General features: G+C 52.7%; 2 protein-coding genes across 13 annotated transcripts in view; one reads left to right on the top strand and one right to left on the bottom strand.

The window, feature by feature from the left end:
- CUX2 (cut like homeobox 2) overlaps nucleotides 1-4,618 on the top strand; it is a 258,224-nt gene extending 253,606 nt beyond the window's left edge. For all 5 annotated transcript variants that reach the window (XM_047697621.1, XM_047697624.1, XM_047697622.1 and 2 more), the window contains 2 exons: nucleotides 1,428-3,725; nucleotides 3,922-4,618. In XM_047697621.1, coding sequence (XP_047553577.1) covers nucleotides 1,428-2,229 — 802 coding nt within the window. In that variant the 3' untranslated portion in view covers nucleotides 2,230-3,725; nucleotides 3,922-4,618. The remainder of the gene's footprint in view (nucleotides 1-1,427; nucleotides 3,726-3,921) is intronic.
- PHETA1 (PH domain containing endocytic trafficking adaptor 1) lies at nucleotides 2,465-18,473 on the bottom strand. Of its 8 annotated transcripts, none has more exons than XR_007121923.1 (6): nucleotides 18,110-18,472; nucleotides 16,716-16,798; nucleotides 15,784-16,007; nucleotides 12,703-13,917; nucleotides 4,268-4,271; nucleotides 2,465-2,475 (listed from the first exon to the last, which is right to left on the bottom strand). XR_007121923.1 is itself a non-coding variant. In XM_047697632.1 (5 exons), the coding sequence occupies exon 5, from the start codon at nucleotides 13,890-13,892 to the stop codon at nucleotides 13,194-13,196; it is 699 nt and encodes a 232-aa protein (XP_047553588.1). In that variant the 5' UTR covers nucleotides 13,893-13,917; nucleotides 15,351-15,495; nucleotides 15,784-16,007; nucleotides 16,716-16,798; nucleotides 18,110-18,473; the 3' UTR covers nucleotides 11,279-13,193. The 8 variants fall into 8 exon arrangements, 6 of the variants coding, with proteins under 6 accessions (XP_047553588.1, XP_047553587.1, XP_047553584.1 ...); XR_007121922.1 differs by lacking the exon at nucleotides 4,268-4,271 and adding an exon at nucleotides 8,865-8,868; XM_047697632.1 differs by lacking the exons at nucleotides 2,465-2,475; nucleotides 4,268-4,271 and adding an exon at nucleotides 15,351-15,495 and having other exon boundaries at nucleotides 11,279-13,917; nucleotides 18,110-18,473.
- Nucleotides 18,474-22,376: the final 3,903 nt, after the last annotated feature.

Genomic DNA, 22,376 nt, shown 5'->3' on the forward strand with positions numbered 1-22,376 from the left:
TGCCCTGTGATCATACCAATCCTTGTGCCTCTCTCAGTCTTGTCTCCTGTATCTAAAGGAATGAGACTAATATCCTTTTCCTAAAGTTATTTTGAAAAAATAAATGAAATAATCTGGAAAAAGCACTTGTCATGGTGCCTGATGCATGATAAGCACCTCTTAGTGTGATGTTTATAACTTATAATCGTTAGTATTACATATCAATCACATGTACTTTATTATTAATATAGACGGGCAGAGGGCCACAGCAGGTAGCTGAGGAAGCCCTTCTGTTCTATATCCCTGAACAGGTCATTTCACTTCTCTAGACTTCCTTTGCTGTCAGGAAAATAATGACTGGGGTTAGTCCCAATCCTGGTTTGTCGGCTCTAAAAACAGTGTAAGACTGAGTTGCCCTCCGGTGGCAGGGAAACCATAGAAGTGAAGAGAGGATGAATGGGTTCTGTGGTCTCTCTCACTCTCTCTCACTCTCAAATAAATGCCGTGGTGACCTGTACAAGTCACTCTTCGCACCTCAGTTTCCCCTTCTGGGCTGATGTCTAAGAGTCCCCACAGGAAAGAAGCAGAGAGATGTTGCCACAACCCACATCTGGGTTTGGCTTCAAGAAGTGCTCTAGACAGGACGCCTGGGTGGCTCAGTTGGTTAAGCGGCTGCCTTCGGCTCAGGTCATGATCCCAGCGTCCTGGGATCGAGTCCCACATCGGGCTCCTTGCTGGGCAGGGAACCTGCTTCTCCCTCTGCCTCTGCCTGCCTCTCTGTCTGCCTGTGCTCGCTCGCTCTCTCTCCCTCTGTCCCTGACAAATAAATAAATAAAATCTTAAAAAAAAAAGAAGTGCTCTAGACTAGTGCTGTCCAAAAGAAACAATGCAAGCCACATGTGATTTGAAATTCCCTAGTAGCCATGTTAAAAAAGCCAGAAATATACGAAATTAATTATAATAGTATATTTAGCCTAATGTAACAATTTCAATGTGTAATCAATATAAAAACTTTACTAATGAGACCTTCTACTTTTTTTTTTGTATTAAGCCTTCAAAATCCAGTGTGTATTTTAACCCGTACAGCACACCTCAGTTCAGACTAGCCACATTAAAAGTGCTCAAGAACCACGTGTGGCTAGTGGCTCCTCTACTGGACAGCACAGGTCTAGATCAAGAACTTTGGAATCTTTAACAATCCTGAGTTCAAGCCCAGACTCCACACCTACTGGCTGTGTGAGGCTTGCTTCCTCTTATATGAAGGAGAGTTAATAACAGCACAGCACCCATGAGTAAGGCTGTTGACAGGACTTACTAAGACGCTGCATGTGAAGACCCCCCCCCCCCCGGGGAAAGTGGGCGGGGTCACAAGGCCACTTGACTGGATGGAGTCCGGGGTTAGCTGGGTCCCCCACCCAGCCCCTCGCTCACCACCATCTCTGCCCCAGGTCCCGGATGCGCCGGGAGATGTTGGTGGAGGGGACCCAAGACGAACCAGACCTCGACCCTAGTGGGGGTCCTGGTGTCCTACCGCCAGGCCACTCCCACCCAGACCCTACCCCGCAGAGCCCCGACTCTGAGGCTGAGGACCAGAAGCCTACCGTGAAGGAACTGGAGCTTCGGGAAGGCTCCGAGGAGAGCATCACACCCCCGACCCCCCAGGACAAGGCCCAGGTGAGGATTAAGCAGGAACAGACTGAGGAGGATGCAGAGGAAGAGGCGGGCAACCAGCTCCAGGACTCAGGGGAGCCAGACAAAGGCCACGGTTCCCCCAAAGAGGCGAATCCTGACCGTCCGGGTAACGACAGACTCCCTAAAGTGGCCCCGGGGCTCCTCCTTCCAGGTGGGACCACGCCAGACTGCCCCTCACTACAGCACCCCCAGGAGAGCGAGGGCGGGGAGCGGCTCCACCCGGACCCTCTAAGTTTTAAGTCGGTCTCAGAGTCCTCGCGCTGTAGTCTGGAGGTGTCCCTGAACTCACCCTCGGCTGCCTCCTCACCGGGCCTCATGATGTCTGTGTCACCCGTCCCCTCCTCCTCAGCCCCCATCTCCCCATCCCCACCCGGCGCCCCTCCTGCCAAAGTGCCGAGTGCCAGCCCCACCGCCGACACAGCTGGGGCTTTGCACCCCAGCGCCAAGGTGAACCCCAACCTGCAGCGGCGACATGAGAAGATGGCCAACCTGAACAGCATCATCTACCGGCTAGAGAGAGCTGCCAACCGGGAGGAGGCCCTGGAGTGGGAGTTCTGAAGGCAGGGGCGTGAGGGCGCAGGGCATACCAGGGGGCCAGCGCCCCCCACTCTCGCTGACTCCCCCAGACGGGGTGGGGGAAGGAAGGAAGGAACTCAACCATCCAAAAGGGGACAGCAGTGGTATGCAGTTTACGGTTTTTGTTGTAATCCTAGTTCTCTGACGTTGTGAGTGAGCGGGCGGGGCAAGTGCCACTGCCTCCTCTTTCTGGCACTCCCCGCCCCACAGAGCACCCCCTTCTCCACCCTGGCCTCTCTGCAGGAGGCGGAAGCGATGTGGCACCACACATTCACCTGGAAACTCCAAACTCTTTTAGAAAAATAAATATTTATAGACCTCTTTTAGATATTTTAATAAAGGATCCTTTGGAATTTATTCCCAGCCAATGCTGTTTTGATATTACAGAGAGTTATAAAATCAGGATGCTGTCACAACTGTTGCGAAGTATACACTGAAGTTGTGTCGTTTTTGCCACTAGATGAGATTAAAAGAAGACAATTGTTCAAAGCCATCACAAAACACTCTAAGACTGACCAAAATTTAGATAACCCTTGAACTGCTTTTTTTTTTTCCGTATCTGTCTGTGAGACACAGCACATTGCTATTGCCCTTCCAGAAACCATGTTGAAAAGAGAAAGTCCAAAAGACTCTAAATGAAAACCTCGATGCCGTTGAGGATGTGTTCCATTCTGCCGGTCTGTCGTGCAGCCTCAGTAACCCTGAGCGTCCCGTGCCGTCGTAAATGTTGTAGAGGTGTGAGCCGTGGCCAGCCCTCCTCCCCAAAACTGCTTCCTTGCCCTCTCGTCAGAAACCTGGGGGCTGCCAAGTTTGGACACCCAGCCTGTCCATCTCTAGACAAGATGTGTTTCTGGATTCTCCGGGAAGCCAGGCGAGGGGTCAGGTGATTGGAGGACAGCACTTGAGCCAGAGTGACCCCGCTCCCCTGAATCGTGGCCCTGGCACAGGAAGTTTCCCCACTGGCTTTCCAGAGCAGGACTGCGGCCACCATCTTCCCCTCCCCGTGTTTTAAGAGAATAACAGCATTGGTCATCCCACGAGCACCAGGACCAAAAAGTAGATTCCTCCAACTAGAGACCCCTCTTCCCCTTCTTGCCATCTTCGCTCTCAAGCTGACCCAGGTGCTGTTTCTGGAAGGCCTCTGCAACTCCCAAGTTAAGGCAGAACAAAGCAAGAAGGTTGAGTTCACCACAGCATGACCACTGTATCCCAGGCCCTAAGGCTACCCTCCTGCCTTCCAACACATGACCTTCTCGGGAGCAGAGACTCAATCCCCCCAAACTCAGAGGAGCCCTTCCTCTAGAACCTTCGTCACCAGGGTTTCTGGCGGGAGAGTTCCCAGTGTGGATGGAACAGCCACCATATTGGTTTTCAACGCTATCTCTCTCTCCCGTTTTTATTTCTTTTCCTTTGTCAAACTCTCCATGGGAAGGCTGAATTGGTGACTCCGCAGCTGAAACCAGAATGACGATGAAAAGGTGGCGGGGCGCCTGGGTGGCTCAGCGGGTTAAGCCGCTGCCTTCGGCTCAGGTCATGATCTCGGGGTCCTGGGATCAAGCCCCGCATTGGGCTTTCTGCTCGGCGGAGAGCCTGCTTCCTCTCTCTCTCTGCCTGCCTCTCTGCCTGCTTGTGATCTCTCTCTGTCAAATAAAAAAAAAAAAAAGAAAAGAAAAGGTGGCCACAATTGGTGCCAATCCAGTGCCCTGGGGGGAGATGGCTGAGGGTTTTCAAGGATGCAGGAAAATCCAGTAACCAGAAGGGGACAACTGAGGGCTGTTCCAGAAATCTCAACTCTCATGCACCCAGGCCAGGCTGCAGACTCCACAGTCAATGAAAAAGAACACAAACCCTGCAGGAAAACATCCTTTTCTGTACACCCAGGCTATGCATTGAAGAGTTTTCCACTGTATACATTTTTATCCAGATGAAGATATTTTTATATTTTGACAATAGGAAACACTGACCAATTTTCAGAGTAATCAAATCTGGAACAAACGAAACATCTCCTTTTAGCCACCACCGCCCTGTCTCAATTAAGACGACCGTGAGGGAACACACAACTTTCTACTGTTGAAACCCACACAACATTGAAACCCAGGCTCACCCGCAGACTACAGATCTTAGAGGACTCAATCTGGCTTTTGTGTGACGGGATTTGATTAAGCACTTAGCGTATAGTCTTTTGAACACGGAAATCCTGTTGTACTGAAAGCTAGCAGACCCATGAACAACTTTGTCAGGTTCGCGTCCTATAACGGTAAAAACAAAACAAAAACCCACAAAACCGTTTCTATGAGAGATTGATGAACTTTGTTTAAAATTTTAAAAAGAACACGTTCTGTAAACGCGTCGCTCAATACAGAATTGTATAATAATGTCTGGGTGTCCTGCTTGCTTTATTCTGGAGCTGGGGATGCAAATTGGAGGTCCGAGCTGGCCCTCAGAGGTGTTTTACAAGATGTTTTTGTGGCGGGGGGGACTGGCTTTTAATTAGTTTGCCACCATTAAAATATGGGGACGTGTCACATAAAAATCCTAATTACCGGCTTCTCTTGAAAACCGTAAGATCTGGCCACACTGGACACAAGTTCTAAGGTAACAGCAGTTCCCCCCTTTTAGACAGGTCACTTGCCTGTGATGCGCCTCAGTCCTCGCCTGTGCCATCTGCCTGGGTCCCGTGGACATCTCTGTCGGCGACTGTGCTATGGGCTCCGGCAAAGGAAAATGGAAGGATCAGATTCCATGTTTGTCCTCAGTGCAGCAGGGTGGAAGCAAGTTAGACTCTGGGCCTGAGATCATGCCTTGCCCCCACATCAGTGGCCACAGGTCATGGCCCCAGGATCACCCAGTAGAGTGAGGAGGAGGTGTCCCCGGCCTCCCGATATGAAAAGGCCAAGATGGGCTTCCCAGTAACCAACAGAGCATCACCCCTTTCCACGCTGTGTAACTCGGACCTTGATTTCCCTGTCTGCAAAATGGGGTTATCACAGCAACCAGCCAGCTCAGGAGGTGGTTATGAAGAACAACCACGCGTGTAAATTATGTTAGTGCGGCACATCAGGGCTCGACGTGACCTGTTCCCACGAGCAGAGGTCGGGTTCTTTCAACCCGTGATGGTGAGTCTCTGCTTCAAGTGTCAGGGTTTTTCTTCACCAGTAATGTCAGGAGAGTCCCTGAGATGGCGTTACTCACCCATGAGCCAAGGCCACATGGTGTCCCAAGACAGACCTCTCCTTTCTGGAAACTTTCCACATGTCCTTAAAGTGGTAATCAAATGATTAATCACCTTCATTAGGATAATTAATTACTCCAAACCCAGCAGGATTGCCCCCTGGGATGCCTGAGCACCCCATCAAGGCAGCGAGGGCAGCATCACGTAAGGCCAAGGCCCCCATCCATGGGGGTCCCGAGCTAGCCCTTAAGGGTGACATCTCAGGCAGGGCTGGCCTTTGTTCAGAGTTGGAGAAAAGGATGAGAGTCAAGAGCTCCGGGGAGGGAAGGGGAGGGCAGACCACCTGGGTTCAACCCTGGCTCCATCTATTGGAACCGTAGGACCTTGGGTATAAGCCAAAGCCGCTCTGTGCTTCAACTTCCCAAACAGTACAGTGGAAAGAATAATAATGGCAACTTCCCTATAAGGTGGTTGTGAGGGTTCAAATGAGGCAACGCCACGGACTGACTCTTTGGACCCTCGGTTCACAGCTCTGGAAAAACAGAAGGCAGAAATTCCCAGGATATGGCCCCATGGTGGTGTAGGTGGGGGCCAGAGTAGAGAAGAAGTCACATATGACATCCACAAGCCACCTAAGAACCTGCAGAGAAGCAGGTGCCCCCGGCCTCTGGAAACTACAGCTCCATCCTGGGCCATCATCTTTGGTGTTGATATTGTCCGCAGTCGCTGCCCATCTGGAGTGGAAAACGCAGTAAAAAACACAGACATATGGAATGCTGAACTAGGGAGCATAGGTGAGTGGGGGTTGGAGAGACCAGAAAGATAAGAGAAGGCAGGGAAGGCCTTGGAAGAGGGTGGTGGTAGATTCCAATCAGGGGACAGAGGAGACAGAGAGCTGAGTTGGGGGAAATTGGGTGACTGTCCAGGTTATAAGTATTTATCGAATGCCTACATGTGCTCAGTGATCCAATGGCAGAAACATGGGGAACCATGAGAGTATGAGTAGTGAAGTCCAGGAAGGCTTCCTGGAGGAGAGGACATCTCAGCGGACACCTGAAATACTGTATGAGTTAGAGGAGAAGCAGGGGCCAGAACATGGGGGAACAGGTCCAAAAGAGGTTGGAACTTGAGATGGGGGGGATGGAGGAAGGATGAAGGTCAGATCCCGAAGCCCATTGGGCCATGGTGGGAAATATGCCTTTCCACTGAGGGTACTGGGAGCTATGGACGGTGTGATGCAGGCAGTTGCTGTGGTCAGACTTGCATTCTTAGGAGGTTAGGAGGTTCCATCTGCCTGGGGAAGTGGCAAGCCAGAGGAGAGAAGCAGGCCCACCCGTACATAGGCCCTGACCCTCGGGCCTCTATGGCCCTTGCTTCCTACTCCTGCCCCCCTTTGGATACTAGTTAAGCTCCTGCCCTGGGCCAACAGCCCCACTTCCCAGCACCTACTGGTGAGTGAAGAAACCAGACCTCTTCTGGCTGATTAGCCCATGACTGCCAGGCTGGCTATTCTAGAGAGCATTCCAAAGGCCAGGTTCTCAGGGAGTCTGCTTCTCCCTCTGTTTCTCCCCCTGCTCTCTGTCTCTCCTCTCCTCTACCCCTGCTCCTCTCTGTCTCTCTCTCTCAAATGAATAAATAAAATCTTTTTAAAAATAAATAAATAAATCGGGTGCCTGGGTGGCTCAGTGGGTTAAACCCCTGCCTTCGGCTCAGGTCATGATCTCAGGGTCCTGGGATCGAGCCCCGCATCGGGCTCTCTGCTCAGCAAGGAGCCTGCTTCCTCCTCTCTCTCTGCCTGCTTGTGATCTCCGTCTGTCAAATAAATAAATAAAATCTTTAAAAATAAAAAAATAAATAAAAATAAATAAATAAATAAAGATTAAGACCAGGCTTTCCATAGCCAAAGGCACAGCGTATATGCTGCTGTAGAACCTAGGTGCTCTTTGCGGGCACCCTGGAGGCTGACGTCACTCCCGTAAACCCAAGAGCAGTAGGGAAGGGGCAGGAAACAGCACCTTGAGTGACCTTAGCCAAGGTGACTCCTCACCCCAGGTCAGGTTCCCATCTGCCACAACGAAGGAATAAAACCACTGGTTTCATGACCTTCTCCAGGCCCTCAGGGTGTTGTTAAAAGCACTGGTTTTGGACTTAGCCTAGCCTGGGTTTGACTCTCCACTATCAGGTAATCTAGGGTCCTTCAATGAGACTCAGTTTCCTTATCTGTAAAATGGACCAGATCATAATAGCATCTACTTGTGTTTGCTGCCTCTTACCACACAACAATGCCAAAACTGAGTGGCTTAAAACGGTAAATGTTTACCTCTCAGTCTCTGCCGGGTCAGGAATTTAGGAGTGGGGTAACCAGGTGGTTCTGGGTCCTGGATCCTTCATGAGGGTACCAGGAAGCTGCCAACCACCGGGGCTGCAGTCTCCTGAAGGCTGTTCTGGGGCCGGAGAATCTGATCCCAAGATGGCACCCTCATGACTGGCAGGCTGGGGCTGGCTTGTTGGCTGAGGGCTTCCATTCCTCTGTCAGGGCTGCTCGAGTGTCCCCACAACACGCCAGCCAAAGGGGAGCAGGGCAGAGGCTGCGGTGTCTTCCGTGACCCAGACTTGTGAGCCCTACTGTCACTCCCACGGTATTCCCTTGGCACACAGGCCTGCCATGACTCAGTGCGGGAGGGGACAACACAAAGGCACGGACACCAGGAGGCAAGGCTCATCGGGGCCCATCATGGGGTCTGGCTACCACACCACCTTAGAAGTTTTCTTCGAAGATTAAATGAGCATTTCCTACGCTGTGGCCCTCAAATCCCTGTTTCCTATTCAAAATGCAGCTCCCTGGGCCCTGCCTCCAACCTCCTGACCCAGATTTCTGGGAGCCAGGGCCCAGGAATCTGCATTTTTAAACCATGCCCACCCCCTGAGGTGACTAGGACATCACAGGTGTCAGCAGATGGGAGGAAGAGCTAATTTTTTGTGTTGGCCCCATCGGGTGTGCCAGGCCCCAGATGCTCATGAAACAGGAGAGCATGGGTGTGTGAAACAAACATCCGCTGGGTGTCTTGGCATAATCGGAAACGGCTGGGTTGAGAACAATATGGATCCTCTTAGAGATGTGCGAACGGTTTATTGGGAAGATCAGGAGAAGACCCTGTGAAATCCAGAGGCAGGAGATTCAGCCAGGCTTTGGGGTACCAGACGGTCTCTCTCTCTCAGGCCCCCTCACACCTGAGTCTGTTCCTCCAAATTCAAAGTTCCCAGGACCCTGCCTGGCTCAGCCCGCGTCTGAGACCAACTCCTGCCTGGCGACCATAGTTGGGGAGAGAAGAATCACGTGAGCTCGGCACGGGGGAGGCAGCGATTGGCATCTCAGTGCCAAGCCCTGGGTGGGTGCGCACCAACAGCAGAGCTGATCCGCACCTTCTGGAAGGCCTGGGTGCACTGCCCTGGATCTCGGTCCCACAAAGGAGAAACAACTACAGCAGTTCCCCCGAACAATGAAGGGAGTGCAGTGGCAGTGGCCCCAGCCTGCAAGTGCTTCCCACACCCCTCCTGGTAAGTACAGCCATGGCCGTGGCCCCAAGTGCGATCAGACCAAGCCAGCTCTGACCCCTCTGTCAGGAGCAGGCAACCGTCTTGAAACCCTAAGTGAAAAAACAGTTCATGGGACCCACCTTTTAAAACGTCTTCATCAGGAAATGCAAATTTGGAGTTGGGCTTAATTAAGGAGTTTATCATTTTTCTGCTCTTGAAGAGTTTAATTTTAGATGCCGCGACTTTAGAAATTGGGACAAGTAGTAGGAACTTTTCAATAACCAAGTTTGTGTAACATGAGTTAAGGTGTCTGGGGATGGGTTGGGAGGAGTGGACAGTTGGGACAAAACAGCCCCTCTTAGAACATATAAGTACAGTGCTATGCTTTCAGTATTTGTTCGCTCCGAAGAGGAGATGGATGTCTCAGGGAATACCACCCAGCACTAACCTTCACCCCACTGAGCTGAGAACAGCCCTACACTTGGTCACCTAGAGCCATGCTCCTTAGAAGGAACAGCTACAGTCATTCAAACTTACCTGTTAGGAAACCTCTAGCTGCAAAAAAAAAAAAAAAAAAAAGTACCACTCAAACCTTTAAACAAGAACATGTAATACCTCAAATTACTAGATGTCCAGGAGTAGGGCAGCCTTCTGGTCCGTTGATTTGTCAGTTCAAGGATATCTTCAAATATGTACAACCCAGCAGGGCATATTTTCCTTAGTGTGGCCTACTCATGATCACAAGACGGCTGCCACAGCTCCAGGCATCAGATGTAACCTATCCCCAGAGAGCAATGAAGAGCTCTTCATTGTATCTCTTTTTAGAAGCAACAAGACCCTTCTACTCACATCTCCTTGGCTGAAATTCAGTCACACAGCCATTCTTTAGCAGCTAAAGTCTAGCTGATCCCTGAAAGTCAAGCGGGAGCAGCACAATTAACCATTTAGGGTAGATAGATGTGGCAACCAGTCCATAGCTTTTGGCCTGGTTGCCGTCCTTGAGGTTCTCACCCCTCCCCCAAGTGGCTTCTCAGAATATCCCTCTGAATATATACAATATCCCCCCAAAGACTGTTTGGTAAGGACAATTTCCTCTACTTTGTCCTGCTTCTGGGATGTTTTACTCATCCTTAGACACATGCCCCAAACATCCCCCCTCGGTCTGGCAGAAACACTGACATACTAGCAGGTAGATGTCCAACGCTCTGGTATGGACCGACTTGTCTCCCCTTCCCCTTTCAGCGGGTTGCAAGGAAACATTCCAGCCCTCAAAAGCCTGGCACGTGAGGACACCCTTGTGACCCTCCCTCTTGGGGCCATCTCTCTCCTGCGACTTCCCCCATCCTACAGCCCAGGCCCTGCAGACACTGTGGTCACAAACATCACAGGGAGTGCCCTGACTCAGCCTGTGTGGGGAACCACTTCCCTGGCTCCCATGTCAGCTGTGGTCCCGGGAGAGGTGGGAGTAATTACTCAGCACATGCTGGGTGCTCACAGTGGCATGATTCCCTGACCCTCATAGTTTTCATTTCTTATTCATGAACTTGTTCAGAGGACTGAGGATGGTAGGTTGCTCATCCTAAGCCACATTTTCCTGAGTGTGCACGGTTTTTCCAGGCTGGCAAGGGAGACACGTGACTCAAGTTCTGAAACCACATTAGGAGGACCTTGGGCCAGCCCCTTCCCATCTGTGAATCCCCCAGTAGCCCAGCAAACAAGCCCGAGGAGTCTTGTTTGAGCATCACCACCATCCACCCTGTGCTCACAGAAGACATCACTCATCACAGGCTCTTCCTCTCTGAACCAGCATTGATGTCAGAATTCTCTTCCAGGGCCCTAGGCAGCCACCACGAACTCATCTGTGAGAAGAGGCAGGTTTTGACTCTTCCATCTGCCATCCCTGATGTCCCTCCCAACTGTCAAGCCCTAGCCCACAGTTAACTTTTAAGTCTTCACCTTTCCCCCCTCCTTCCTCTCCCCTCTGAAAAGGAATTTGCAACTCCACCCCCCCCCCCCCACCACCATATTCCTCTGGAATTCTCTGCCCTTCTTCCACAGGATTCTAGGTGTTTATGTCCCTACTTTGACACTTTTACAGCTGTGTGAACTTAGCAGCTTTCTCAACTCGAGTCTCAGTTCCCTCATCTGTAAAACGGAGCTGTTATCTGCTGTAAGATGTTGAGAATGTGCCAGGCAGAGCATCAGCCATGGGCACTCAGCATCTACTAGTCATTTCTCCTGTAGGGTCGGCTCTGCAATGAAGGATTTTGATGGGGAAAAATGACACAATCAGCCTTTTTTTTTTTTTTTACCAATTTTTTAATTTTAGCCTTTACATGCCCCTCCCAGGCTGCCTGATATCTCTGTCCCCACCCAACTCTGGAGGCAGCCTGACCCCATCTTGTGCTTTTTTTGGGGGGGATGGGGTGGAAAAGGGGAGCAGTGGTAGGCACTGTACCTTTACAGAGCTTGTAAACCTGTACCAGGATGGGGGCCGACACCTCACCCACCAGCTGGGTCTGGCCAGTACATGGGCTCTGGGCAGATCTTAACATCCCTGGAGACCCAGAGCCTATAGACAACAGCAGCCATCCCTACCCCCTCCACTCCGACTTGGAAAGGAGGGGCACAGGAAGCGTAGGAACACCCCAGAGGCACCTGTCAGTGGAACAGGACGTGTAGAGACTGGGAAGAAGGTAGAAAACCAGGTGAGATTCTTGAGGTGACGGTCTCCAGCCCAGGCTCCTGATCCTCTCCCTGGGAGCCGTGCCAACTGCCCGCCGCCGACCCTCAGCCAGCCCAGAGCTGGGGCACCTCATCCCCTCCCACCAGCTAACAAGAAACAAAAGCAGTGAAAACACCAGTATCTGTTGCTGGGGGGAAAACACCCTAAAGTATTAAAAATTAAATTAAAACTGAAGACCCAGTCAACTGAGCCAGCAGTGAGCTGGTGACTGCAGACACAGACACCCCCCCCCCCATTCTTCCCCGAGCCCCAGGGTCTCCAAAGACAGCAGGAAGGGGCCTCAGGACCAAGGCCCACTGTCACCAAGAGGGACCCTCTGGGGAAATACAGGTTGGGGCATATCTGTCCTCAGTTGGTCCCCAGTGTGGGGCACTGAGGACTGTAAACAAAACCCAGCTTGAGGGTCAGGGGTGTCCCAGCCCCCCGAGATTCTCCCTGGAAGAATGGCCACTGTGGTGAGTACGTAAAACAGCAGTCGGCCTCGAAGCAAAGCAAGACCTGGTCTCCCCCTCAGAATATTGGGGGTGGAGGTGGACCGGGACTGTGGAGTGAGGGGCTTCCAGAAGCCAAACACAGCATGGCAGCTGTTTCTTTGCAGTACCAGATCAGCACCCAGGCCCTTTCTGGGTGGTGAGTCAGCTCCTGGCCACCCATCCCTGGGGAACCCGGCTAGAAAGTCAGCTCAGGCCACACCTGCCCAGCTCAGGGCTGGACAAGGTCAGGCGAGCTCCTGAGAGGCCCCAGCCCAGGCTGGGGCAAAAGACCCACTTCCGAAGGAGACTGAAGTATGTGGTTAAGGAGTGTCGGGAAGGCATGTGAGAACCACCACAGGGACACACGCATGGCCCAAACCAGAGGGCCGCTGCTGTGCCAGCAGTACCTCGTCAAGGCCTGGCTGAGTCCCAGAGCAAAGTCCTGCCTCGGCCCCACTGCAAGCCAAGAGCCCTGGGAGCAGGCCATCTCAGCGCACCGGCCGCGCATGAAAACCTGCATGAAAAACTGGGGAGTCAGGAAGGCGGCCTGGAGCCAGGCCCTGGAGCAAAAGGTCAGACCCAGGTGTGGTGCTGCAAGGCCAAGGCTTCTCTCTGTCCATGTCCAGGGCCAGTCCCAGCGGCCAGGACCAGGGCTGAGTTGGCATTGCCTTTCAGGCCCCAGATCCTCACGTGGTCCCAGTCACCCCAGTGGGGGCCTGTTAACAGCAACAGGCCTTTGCTGGGTGACTCCGGCCCGCTTGGGGCCAGAGTTCCCTGGATACCAGGACTCCGGCTTCTTGAGGCTCACCGAGGCCCCGGAGGCTCCCTAGAAGCAGGCACAGGGCCCCCTTTGAGTCCCACAGTTCTAAAGCACCCCTCGGAGCCGGGTCCCGGAAAACAGGCCACCCCGACTTCCCTCAGGAACCCCTCCACCCTGGTCTCCCAGGGCAGGGCCTGTCAGAGCGAGGCCTGGGGCTGGGGTCCAGCTGGAACCAGCTCCCCCACCACTGGGGTGACGTCAGGGCTGGGCCCGGCTCCTGAGCCACTGGCTCCTCAGCGCCCTCACCTCCTGCCCATACAGCTCGTGCAGCTGGGCGAAGGAGCCAGCGCGGAGGGGCCCGTTGGGCGCCGAGGCCCGCCGCCGGGGAGGGAGAGGCGGCGGCGCGGCGCCCGGCCGGGAGCCGGTGGAGGAGGCGCCCGCCGGGCTGGGGGCGGGGCTGGGGGCGGGGCTGGCGGCCGCGGGCTCCGCGCTCCACACGGCGCAGCCGTTCTCCTTGGGCGGGAGCGCGCGCGGACGGCGCGGCGGGTGCGGACAGTCCCCGGCCCGCATGGCGGCCAGCTGCTGCTCCAGCTCGCGCACCACGAGCCGCAGGTAGTCGAAGCTGGCCCGCGACAGCGCCTTCACCCAGCCCTCCATGGCGGCCTGGCTCTCGGCGGCCAGCACGTAGGTGCGCGCCCGGGCCCCTGCGAAGCGCACGGCGAAGGCGAACTCCTCGGCGGCCTCCACCAGCTCCACCGTGCAGCCCTCCAGGATGATGACGCCCACCGGCTCGCGGCTGGCCGGGTCCTCGAAGTAGAAGAGCATGTTGCCGCGCAGCACGAACCAGCGGCGGTGGTAGGCCGCGTGCCGGCCGCCCTTCTTGTACAGGAAGCCCGCGTTGTCCACCGGCGCGTCGCACGTGGCGTAGAAGGCCAGGCTGCGCTCGTTCAGCTTCATGGCGGCCGGGCGCAGGGGCCTGTCCCTGCTCCCCAAGACAGCCCACCGTGACTCACACGGCCACGGCCACCAGGTCCCTCCCCGCACCGCACCTCGCTGTGACCTCACTGCCCCCCTTGGCCACCTGCGGCCCTCAACGCCTCCCCACCCCCTCACAGCTGAGGAAACTGAGGCTCCTGGAGCAGAAGCGGCCTGGCCACGCTCACGCAGCTCTTCAGGATCAGAGCCAGGGCCCAAATGCAGGGCTAACTAGCCCCCGAAGTCTCCCCAAGGTAAGGTGGAGCGTAACTACTGCAGGCCAAGCATTTTGTATGTATTAACTCATTTCATCTCGCAGCAAACCCCCGTTGGTAGAGACTCCCACCACCCCTATTTGACAGGTGGGGTAACAAAAGACAGAGCTAGTTACTCTCAGACAGTCACAAAGCAGGTTGGGCGGAACTGAAATTCAAACCCAGGCCTCATCTCAGGCCCGGAGGTTTTCAGCATCCCCAGAAACCAGACCGGCTGTCTCTTTGTGGTCCCTTCCAGGTCCCAGCTCCGCTTTTATAACTGGCTTTGATTTGCCTATCCCTGGAATGGGGATATGAACAGAACTTATTTTGGAAGGCTGTAGGGCCTTCACTCATCAAACTTCATTCATCAAATTTGTTAAAGACCTTCTATGTGCCGAGGACTGTTCCAGGTACGAGGAGTACAGCCATAAACGAGAGAGGGCCACTGCCCTGGTGGCACTGACGTGCTAGTGGCAGGGGAAGAGGGCAGACCATTAACAAACAGATAAAGGTACGTCTGCGAGGTGGTCTTCAGTGCTGTAGAAAATAAAATTCAGGGAAGGGGCCAAGGGTATTAGGGACCAAAGGAATGTTTGACTTTAGTGGGAGTCAGGAAAGGCTATACTGAGAAGGTAACATCCGAGCAAAGACCTGAGGAGGTGAGGGAAGGAGCCCCAGAGACATACCAAGCAGAGGGAAGAGCAAGTGCAAAGGCCCTGAGGTAGGAACCTGCTACTATGCTTGAGAAACAGCCAGGAGGCTGGTGAGGCCAGAACAGAGGGGGAAGGGAAGAGGCAGAAAACACTGTTATGAAGTAACCCAGATAAATGGCCCAGGGCTTGGCCCACACTTATAGGAAAGGGATGCGGAGCGCATCTAATACCCACTTAAAGCAGAGGACTCTAACTCTATACCTTTGGCCAGTGATTTTTATCCACTTTCCCCCAAAGAGTGCATGATGGGGGCAACACTGGCCAGACGGGATTAACTGGGAGGTGGAACCTGGGCCCCCAACATAGCCATACCTTCCCTTGGAGTATTTCATGGACGGTTTGTTTGGGATTCACAGCCCCACTCTGCACAGGACAGTAGCTGTATTTTTCAAGAGGCAAAGCATGTAAAGTCCCTGGATTGCAGAAGGTACTCAATGAACGTTTATTCCCCAGCCTGGGTGGTGCCTTACTCAGGGCCTGGAGGAATGAGGTATGGCTGGTGACTCTCTTGGGAGCATCTGCCAAACCAGGCAACCTGACCCAGAGCAGAGGGGAACGACTGCTCCCAACTGAATCCACCTCATCTAACTTGCCGGAGCAGTCAAGGAAGGCTTCCTGGAAGAGACAACACGAGCTATGATTTAGTAGCGGAGATCAGCCTGTCTTGACCTAGCAGTGGGGCCAAGGTCAGACAGAGGCCGTGAAGGCTCAGGGCATGTAATCCCTGCTCTGCCTACCTGAGCTGAGTGACTTTAGACACAGGCTGCCCTGCTCTAAGCCTCAGTTCCTCTCTCTGCAAAACAGGACTCATGCGTCCTTCCTCACACCCCAACAACTCCATGTGGACCCTGGCTCCATTTTGCACAAGAACCACCCACCCTACCTGCCCCATCGCCGTCCTACCTCTCAGGCCACCACTTGCCTCCCTGCCCTCTGCCCAGTGTGGTGTCGGCTTGCTCTTCTCTGGGTTCAGATGTCAGCTCTGTAGTGTTCGGGTCGTGTGAGCCGGGAAACCTTTAAGCTTCTCTGGGCCTCCTTTTCCACATCTGTAAGATGGGATCATGACAGCACCTACATCAGGGTGTTGCGACATGACAGTGACTCTGTAGAAGGTGCCGAGCCTGGTGCTGGACACACAGTACACCCTCAGCAGTGGTAGTGTTGATACTCTTCTCAGCCTCACCAAATGCTCCCCTCAGCACTCTGCCTCCCCGCCTCACCCCCACTGTGCACTTATCAAGCCCAGTTGATGCCCCCCCCCACAATCCCAACCTCTTCCAAATCACTGGTCTAATATCTCTGCCCTCTACCCCTTCCCTGTCCTCCATCCCTATCGTCACTTACCTCACAGCTGCCATAGCTTCCCGGTCGTCTCCCTGCCTCCAACCTTGCACCTTCCCTGTCCTCTTTCTTCAGGGTAAGAGCCAAACTCCCTCCTTGGCCCCTCCCCTGGCCCCACTACAATCCATTCCCCACCGAGGGATCCTGTTAAGAAAAGTCCAACCACACCCCTCCTCTACTCTAAACACTCCCATGACTCCCTGCTTGTCCCAGTATTAAATTCAGTCCTACCCATGGCTTCCAAATGCCCTTCCCCTCCCTCTTTCCCCCTTGCTCATTCAGCTCCAGCCACTGGAGCCTCCTTGCTGTTCCCCAGACACACCAGCCTTTGCCCTGGCTGTTCCCTCTGCCTGGAATGGCCCTCTTCTATTTTCACATGGCTGACTTCTCATCCTTCAGTGTCAGCTTGACCATCAGGGAAGCAGTCCCTGACCACCCTGTACGCAAGAGACACACACCCCCAGTCACTCCCCTACACCCCAACCTGAAATTACCTGAGTCGTCTCTGCCTACTCTGGGAGGGCAGGGGTTTCCTGCCTGAATTCCAGTGCCTGGCATGTAGTTGATGCTCAGATACCTGTGGAATGAATCAGACAGTTATCTTTTGAAATCTCTCTGCACCCCCAACCCACATTCATAGATGTGGAGAATGCAGACAGAGAGGTTAAGTAACTTGTCCAAAGGCACAGTGCTGTGCCCAGAGTCACATGCTCCAGGCAGCCAGCACAAAGGGGCTGATCCTGAGATGTCCCCACCCCATTAAGACCCAAGGAAGAGCAGTTTCCCTCATGGCTCAGCAGCTGTCCCCCTGCTGCTGCCCAAATGGGGCCAGCCTGGCCCACGATCACCACCCAGCACAGAACCCCACTCTGCCCATGACTCTTGCCTCCTCCAGCCCAGAAAAAAAAGAGAGAGAGAGAGAGCAGGAAACAGAAGGGGTGCAACCTCCAGCTCCTGGGAGGGCCTGGTCACCCACTTATCTCCTCACTCTCATGCTGTTTTCCAAGTTCAGAGTCCACTCCGGGTACTGCTGTTGATTCAACAGCCTTTGGCCAAGCAGGAAGCTGGAGGGAGCCTGGCCTCTCTCTGGTCCCAGGGCTAAGTTCTCTCCTCCATCTAAAAAATGTCATTTCACCTTTCCCAGCCTGTTTCCCATCTGCCAAACGGGCTGTGGAGTGGGTTGGATGGGCTAGAATGAGGAAAACCCACTGGCAAACTCTGGGAAAGGAACCGAAAGCACTGCCACTGGGAGTCGGGGTGAGCCTCATCTATAAAGTGAGAATATTAATCTCTATCCCTCTGGGAAGGATTGAATAAATCCTGAGAAGTCGTTCTGCAAAATGTTTACCAGGTAGTGAGCACTCAGGAAAGAAGCTGTCCAAAAGGCAAATTAGTTAATTCAAGGTCTCCAGGGACACAGCTGGCCCAGAATCCTGGACTCTGGGGAAACTGAGGCATGACATTTGGCATTCAATTCAAGAAGCCAGACCGCAGGTGCTGAGATTGAATCCAGCTGCACAAGTGTCCCCAACAGTGGGCATGGGGGAGAGGGTGTGGCAGGTACAGACAGAAAAACGTGCTGAGAACCCCGAGGAAGAGGGCCTCTCCAAGACCAGGGGCCACAGAGAGCCCAGGGCCCATGCCCAGGCCCGAAGCAGCCCCACTGCCCATTGCAGAGGCTGCTTCTCCAGGTCTGGCACTGCTCCTGGCTGCCCTCTGCTCCTTTCTTTGTGTCTGGTGTGTTCCTTAAAGGACAGCCAGAGCCCAGATGAGGTGGTTCACCGCAGAACGTGGGAACCAGAGCTCCACCACGGGTGGAGGTCCCTTATGGGGCGGGGGTCGGCGGCCAAGCTCGGCCGGCAGCCGGGGTCCCCAGAGGGTAAATTACCAGTGGCGTGTTATCGCAGATGGGCAGCTTTCTCCAGCAGAGGTCTCCCAGACAGCCGGGGATCCCGAGGCCCACGACGGCTCGAGCCCGGTCTCGCGTCCCCTCGCAGGGCCACCCGCAGGTCCCCCCCCTCGCCAGGCCGGCCTTACCTCGCCGTGCAGCCTAGGGAGGTGGCGGCAGCGGCGGGACGGGAGGCGCGGGGCCCCGGGGCGGCCCGGCCATGGCCCGGGACCCGCTGGGTGGCGGCGGCAGCGGTGGCGCTTTGTCTCCTGGGTGGCGGGGCTAGCGCAGCCGCGGGAGAGCGCCACTTGGGCGGAAGGAGGCGGGAGCAGCCGGTCGGTCCACGACCCCCGGGCGCGCCCCTTTAACCCTTCGCAACCCACCCACGCCGGGACCGCCCCGCCTTCGTCCCGCCCCCGGATTGGCCTGCCCCGACTCGGCGCGCCCATGAGTTCGCCACGCCCCCGCTGGCCGGCTCCCGAAACCGCTCTTAAAGGGACCGCGCTTAATTCCCAAATCCCCAGTGCCCTATCCCAGGAAAGAGGCCTAGGCCCTGGAGACTGCGCGCTTCTAGGGGTAAGGACCGGCCGCGGATTTGCAGGGGAAAAATCATCTGGGGTCGTGGGCGAGACCAGGTCCTGCAGCCCTAGGCCTGGAGTCGGAGCTCTTCCCTGACTAGCGTTGCCAGATTTAGAAATTTTAGCTCCCAGCCGCATCTGAAAAACAACTCTGCTAAAAATTTGTAATTTATTTAAAAAAAAAAAAAAAAAGCGACAACAACCTGAATACAGCACATTTCGGGCGTTTTGACAAAGTCAGTCGAGAACTGTATTATATAAACAGGGTGCCTGGCAACCCTACCCCTTGTCCCAGTGAAGAGGGAAAGTTCTGGAGTTGGGTGGGCATGGGGTTCGGGTCCCACTGAGCCGTTTGATTGCTGTGGGCCCTTGAGAAGTCAGTTCACGTCTCTAGGTCTCTGTTTCCTTCCTCGTCTGTAAAGTAAAGACAGTGAATATAAAGTTCATGGCACATAGTAGGTGCTTTCAGCAAACAGGAACTGCTGTTCTTTTTATTCCACCCAAAATAACATTGTTCTACCTCCTGGACCTTTTTTAAATTTCTGGCTCTTGCTGCCACCCTCCAGGACTCAGTCATTATCCGGTCCTGGCCTGAGGGCAAGAGAGGACCGGAACAGACCAGGATCATGTATTCGTTCTACAGCCTCTTACTAAGCACCTACTATGTGTCAGGTGCTCTTCCTTAATCAGTCAACAACTGAGTTCTGGAAGTGATCTGTGCTAGGAAGACAGTCAGCCATGGTGAGGTAGAAAGAATGCGAGTGAAACTTTAGACAAGGTGCTCAGAGAAAGTCTCTCTGAGGAGCAGAGACCTGAATGAAGTGAGGGAGAGAGCCATGTAGATGTCCGGGAGAAGATTGTTCCAGGCAGAGGAAACAGCACATGCAACGGTCCTGAGATTGGACCATCCCAAGCATGTTTGGAGAACAGGGAACAGGCCCAGTGGGGCTGCAGCCAAGCAGGTCAGTGAAGTAATCGTAGGAAATGAGGTCAGAGAGTATTGGTTGAACCAGGTGGCTTAGAGCCTTGTGGATCATAAGATTCTACTTTTACTCTGAGAAGAATGGGGAGCCATGAGAGGGTTTTGAGAACAGGAGAGAAACATGGTCTGTCTTGGGTTCAACATGGTCCTGGCTAGTGTGAGGAGGATGAACTACCAGAAGAAGGATAGAGGCAGGAGACCAGGGAGGATCCTATTATATTAGTCTAAGCAAGTGATGGTTGTCGCTTAGAGCAAAACAGAAGCAGTGGGGGGTGGAGAGGAGCGGTTGAATTCTAGGGCTTCCCTGATAGTGAAGCCAGCACGGGAGAAAGTAGGACCAAGACCCACAACATGGAGCAAGACAGATACCTAAATGCATCTGATAGTGACTGAACCCCTGAATCCACCTATGCCGGATGCTGCCATAATTCTTCAGCCAGGAAAGCCTAGCCCGAATTTCTGCAACTGTAAACACTCACCGGATTAGAAAAATGCCAGGCACAAAGATTTCTGGGTCTTGATGTGCGGAAATGTTCCCAGAAGTCTGTGAACCTTGGTTCTCAGAGCCCCTCATGCTGCAGTTGGGGTTTTCCATGGGTGAAAGAGGCAGAAAGCAACCACCTGGCATCTTTTTTTTTTTAAATTCCTCAACATTTATTGTAATTTTAATTGAGGTGAAATTCACGTAACAAAAAATTAATCATTTTATTTATTTTAAAAAAAATTTTTTTTTTTTTTGGAGTAATCTCTACACCCAACGTGGGGCTTGAACTTACAACCCTGAGATCCAGAGTTGCATGCTCCACCAACTGAGCCAGCCAGCCAGGTGCCCTCAAAATTAACCATTTCAAAGTAAACATAACATATAGCACGGTGAGGGACACCTGGGTGGCTCAGTCTGTTAAGCGTCTGCCTTTGGCTCAGGTCATGATCCCGGGGCCCTGGGATCGAGTCCCACATTGTGCTCCTTGCTCAGCGGGGAGCCCGTTTCTCCCTCTGCCTGCCACTCCCCCGCTTGTGCTCTCTCTCGCTGACAAATAAATAAAATATTTAAATGCATGTGTGTGTGTGTGTGTGTGTGTGTGTGTATACATACATATATAGCATGGTGACTAGTTGATAACACAGTTTGTATAATTTAAATTTGCTAAGAGAGTAGAGCTTAAATGTTCTCACCAAAAGAAGAAAAAAAAAACAAAAAAGAAATGCTAAAACACATTGATGATGTGTTAACTAGGGGAGAGGAATCTTCACAATGTTTATATATGTATCAAATCATCACAGTGTACACTTTAAATGTCTTACTTTTAATTTGTCCATTATACCTCCATAAAGCTAAAAATAAAGAAAGAAAAAAAAAAGATAGAGCTCCGAGCTTTAAAAAGTCACCAACATGGGGCACCTGGGTGGCTCAGTGGGTTAAGCCTCTGCCTTCGGCTCGAGTCATGATCCCAGGGTCCTGGGATCGAGCCCACACATCGGGCCCTCTACTCAGCAGGGAGTCTGCTTCCTCCTCTCTCTGCCTGCCTCTCTGCCTGCTTGTGAAAAAAAAAAAAAGTCACCAACACAGGGGTGCCTGGGTGGCTCAGTTGGTTAAGGGTCGTACTGTTAGTTTTGGCTCAGGTCATGATCTCAGGGTCGTGGGATCAAGCCCCACATCAGACTCCGTGCTGAGTACGGAGTCCCCTTCAGATTCTTTCTCTCTGCCTCCTGGCATGCATGCTTTCAATCTCTCTCTCTTGCTCATAAATAAATAAATAAATTCTTTTTAAAAAAACGTCACCAGCACAAAATAAAAGAAACAATTCAGTGACATTTAGTACATTGATGCAGTCAAATGCTCTACCCCTGAGCTATACCCCCAACATTTAGTACATTGATGATGTTTAATCACCAACACTATCTAGTCTCAGAACATTCCTGTCACTCCAAAGTAAAACCCCACATCCTTTAGCAGTCACTCCCTTTTTTCCCCTCCCTCCAGCTTCTGGCAACACCCAATCTACTTTCTGTCTTTTTTTTTTTTTCATGGAGGTGTACTTGAGACACAATGCTACATTAGTTTCAGGTGTAAAACATAGTGATTCAACAACTCTGTACTTATGCTCTGTTCACCGCAAGCGCAGCGGCCATCTGTCACCGTGCAACACTACTACAGTATTATTGATCGTCCTCCCTGTGCTGTCCTTTTCATGTCTGTGATTCTCTTCCACAACCAGAAGCCTGTGTCTTCCACTCCCCTTCACCCATTTTGCCCATCTCCACCTCCCTCCCCAAGGGCAACTACCAGTTTGTTCACTGTATTTATGGGTCTGTTTCTGTTTTTTTTGTTGTTATTTGTTCATTTTTGTTTTTTAGATTCCACATGTAAGTGAAATTGTATGAAGATCGTCTTTCTCTGTCTGACTTATTATATACCCTCTAGGTCGATCCATGTTGTTGCAAATGGCAAGATTTCAGTCTTTTTTATGGCTGAGTAATATTCCATTTTGTGTATCTACCCCACATCCTTGTCCATTCATCTGTGGGTGGACACGGGCTGCTTCCATATCTTGGCTGTCATAAGTAATGCTGCATTAAACACAGGATTGCATATAGCTTTTCAAATTAGTGTTTTTACTTTCTTTGGATAAATACCCAGTAGTGGGATTACTGGATCATACTGTGTTACTATTTTTAATTTTCTGAGGCATCTCCACACTGTTTT

The sequence above is a fragment of the Lutra lutra genome, chromosome 12 (assembly GCF_902655055.1).
Source record: "Lutra lutra chromosome 12, mLutLut1.2, whole genome shotgun sequence".
NCBI lineage: Eukaryota > Metazoa > Chordata > Mammalia > Carnivora > Mustelidae > Lutra > Lutra lutra.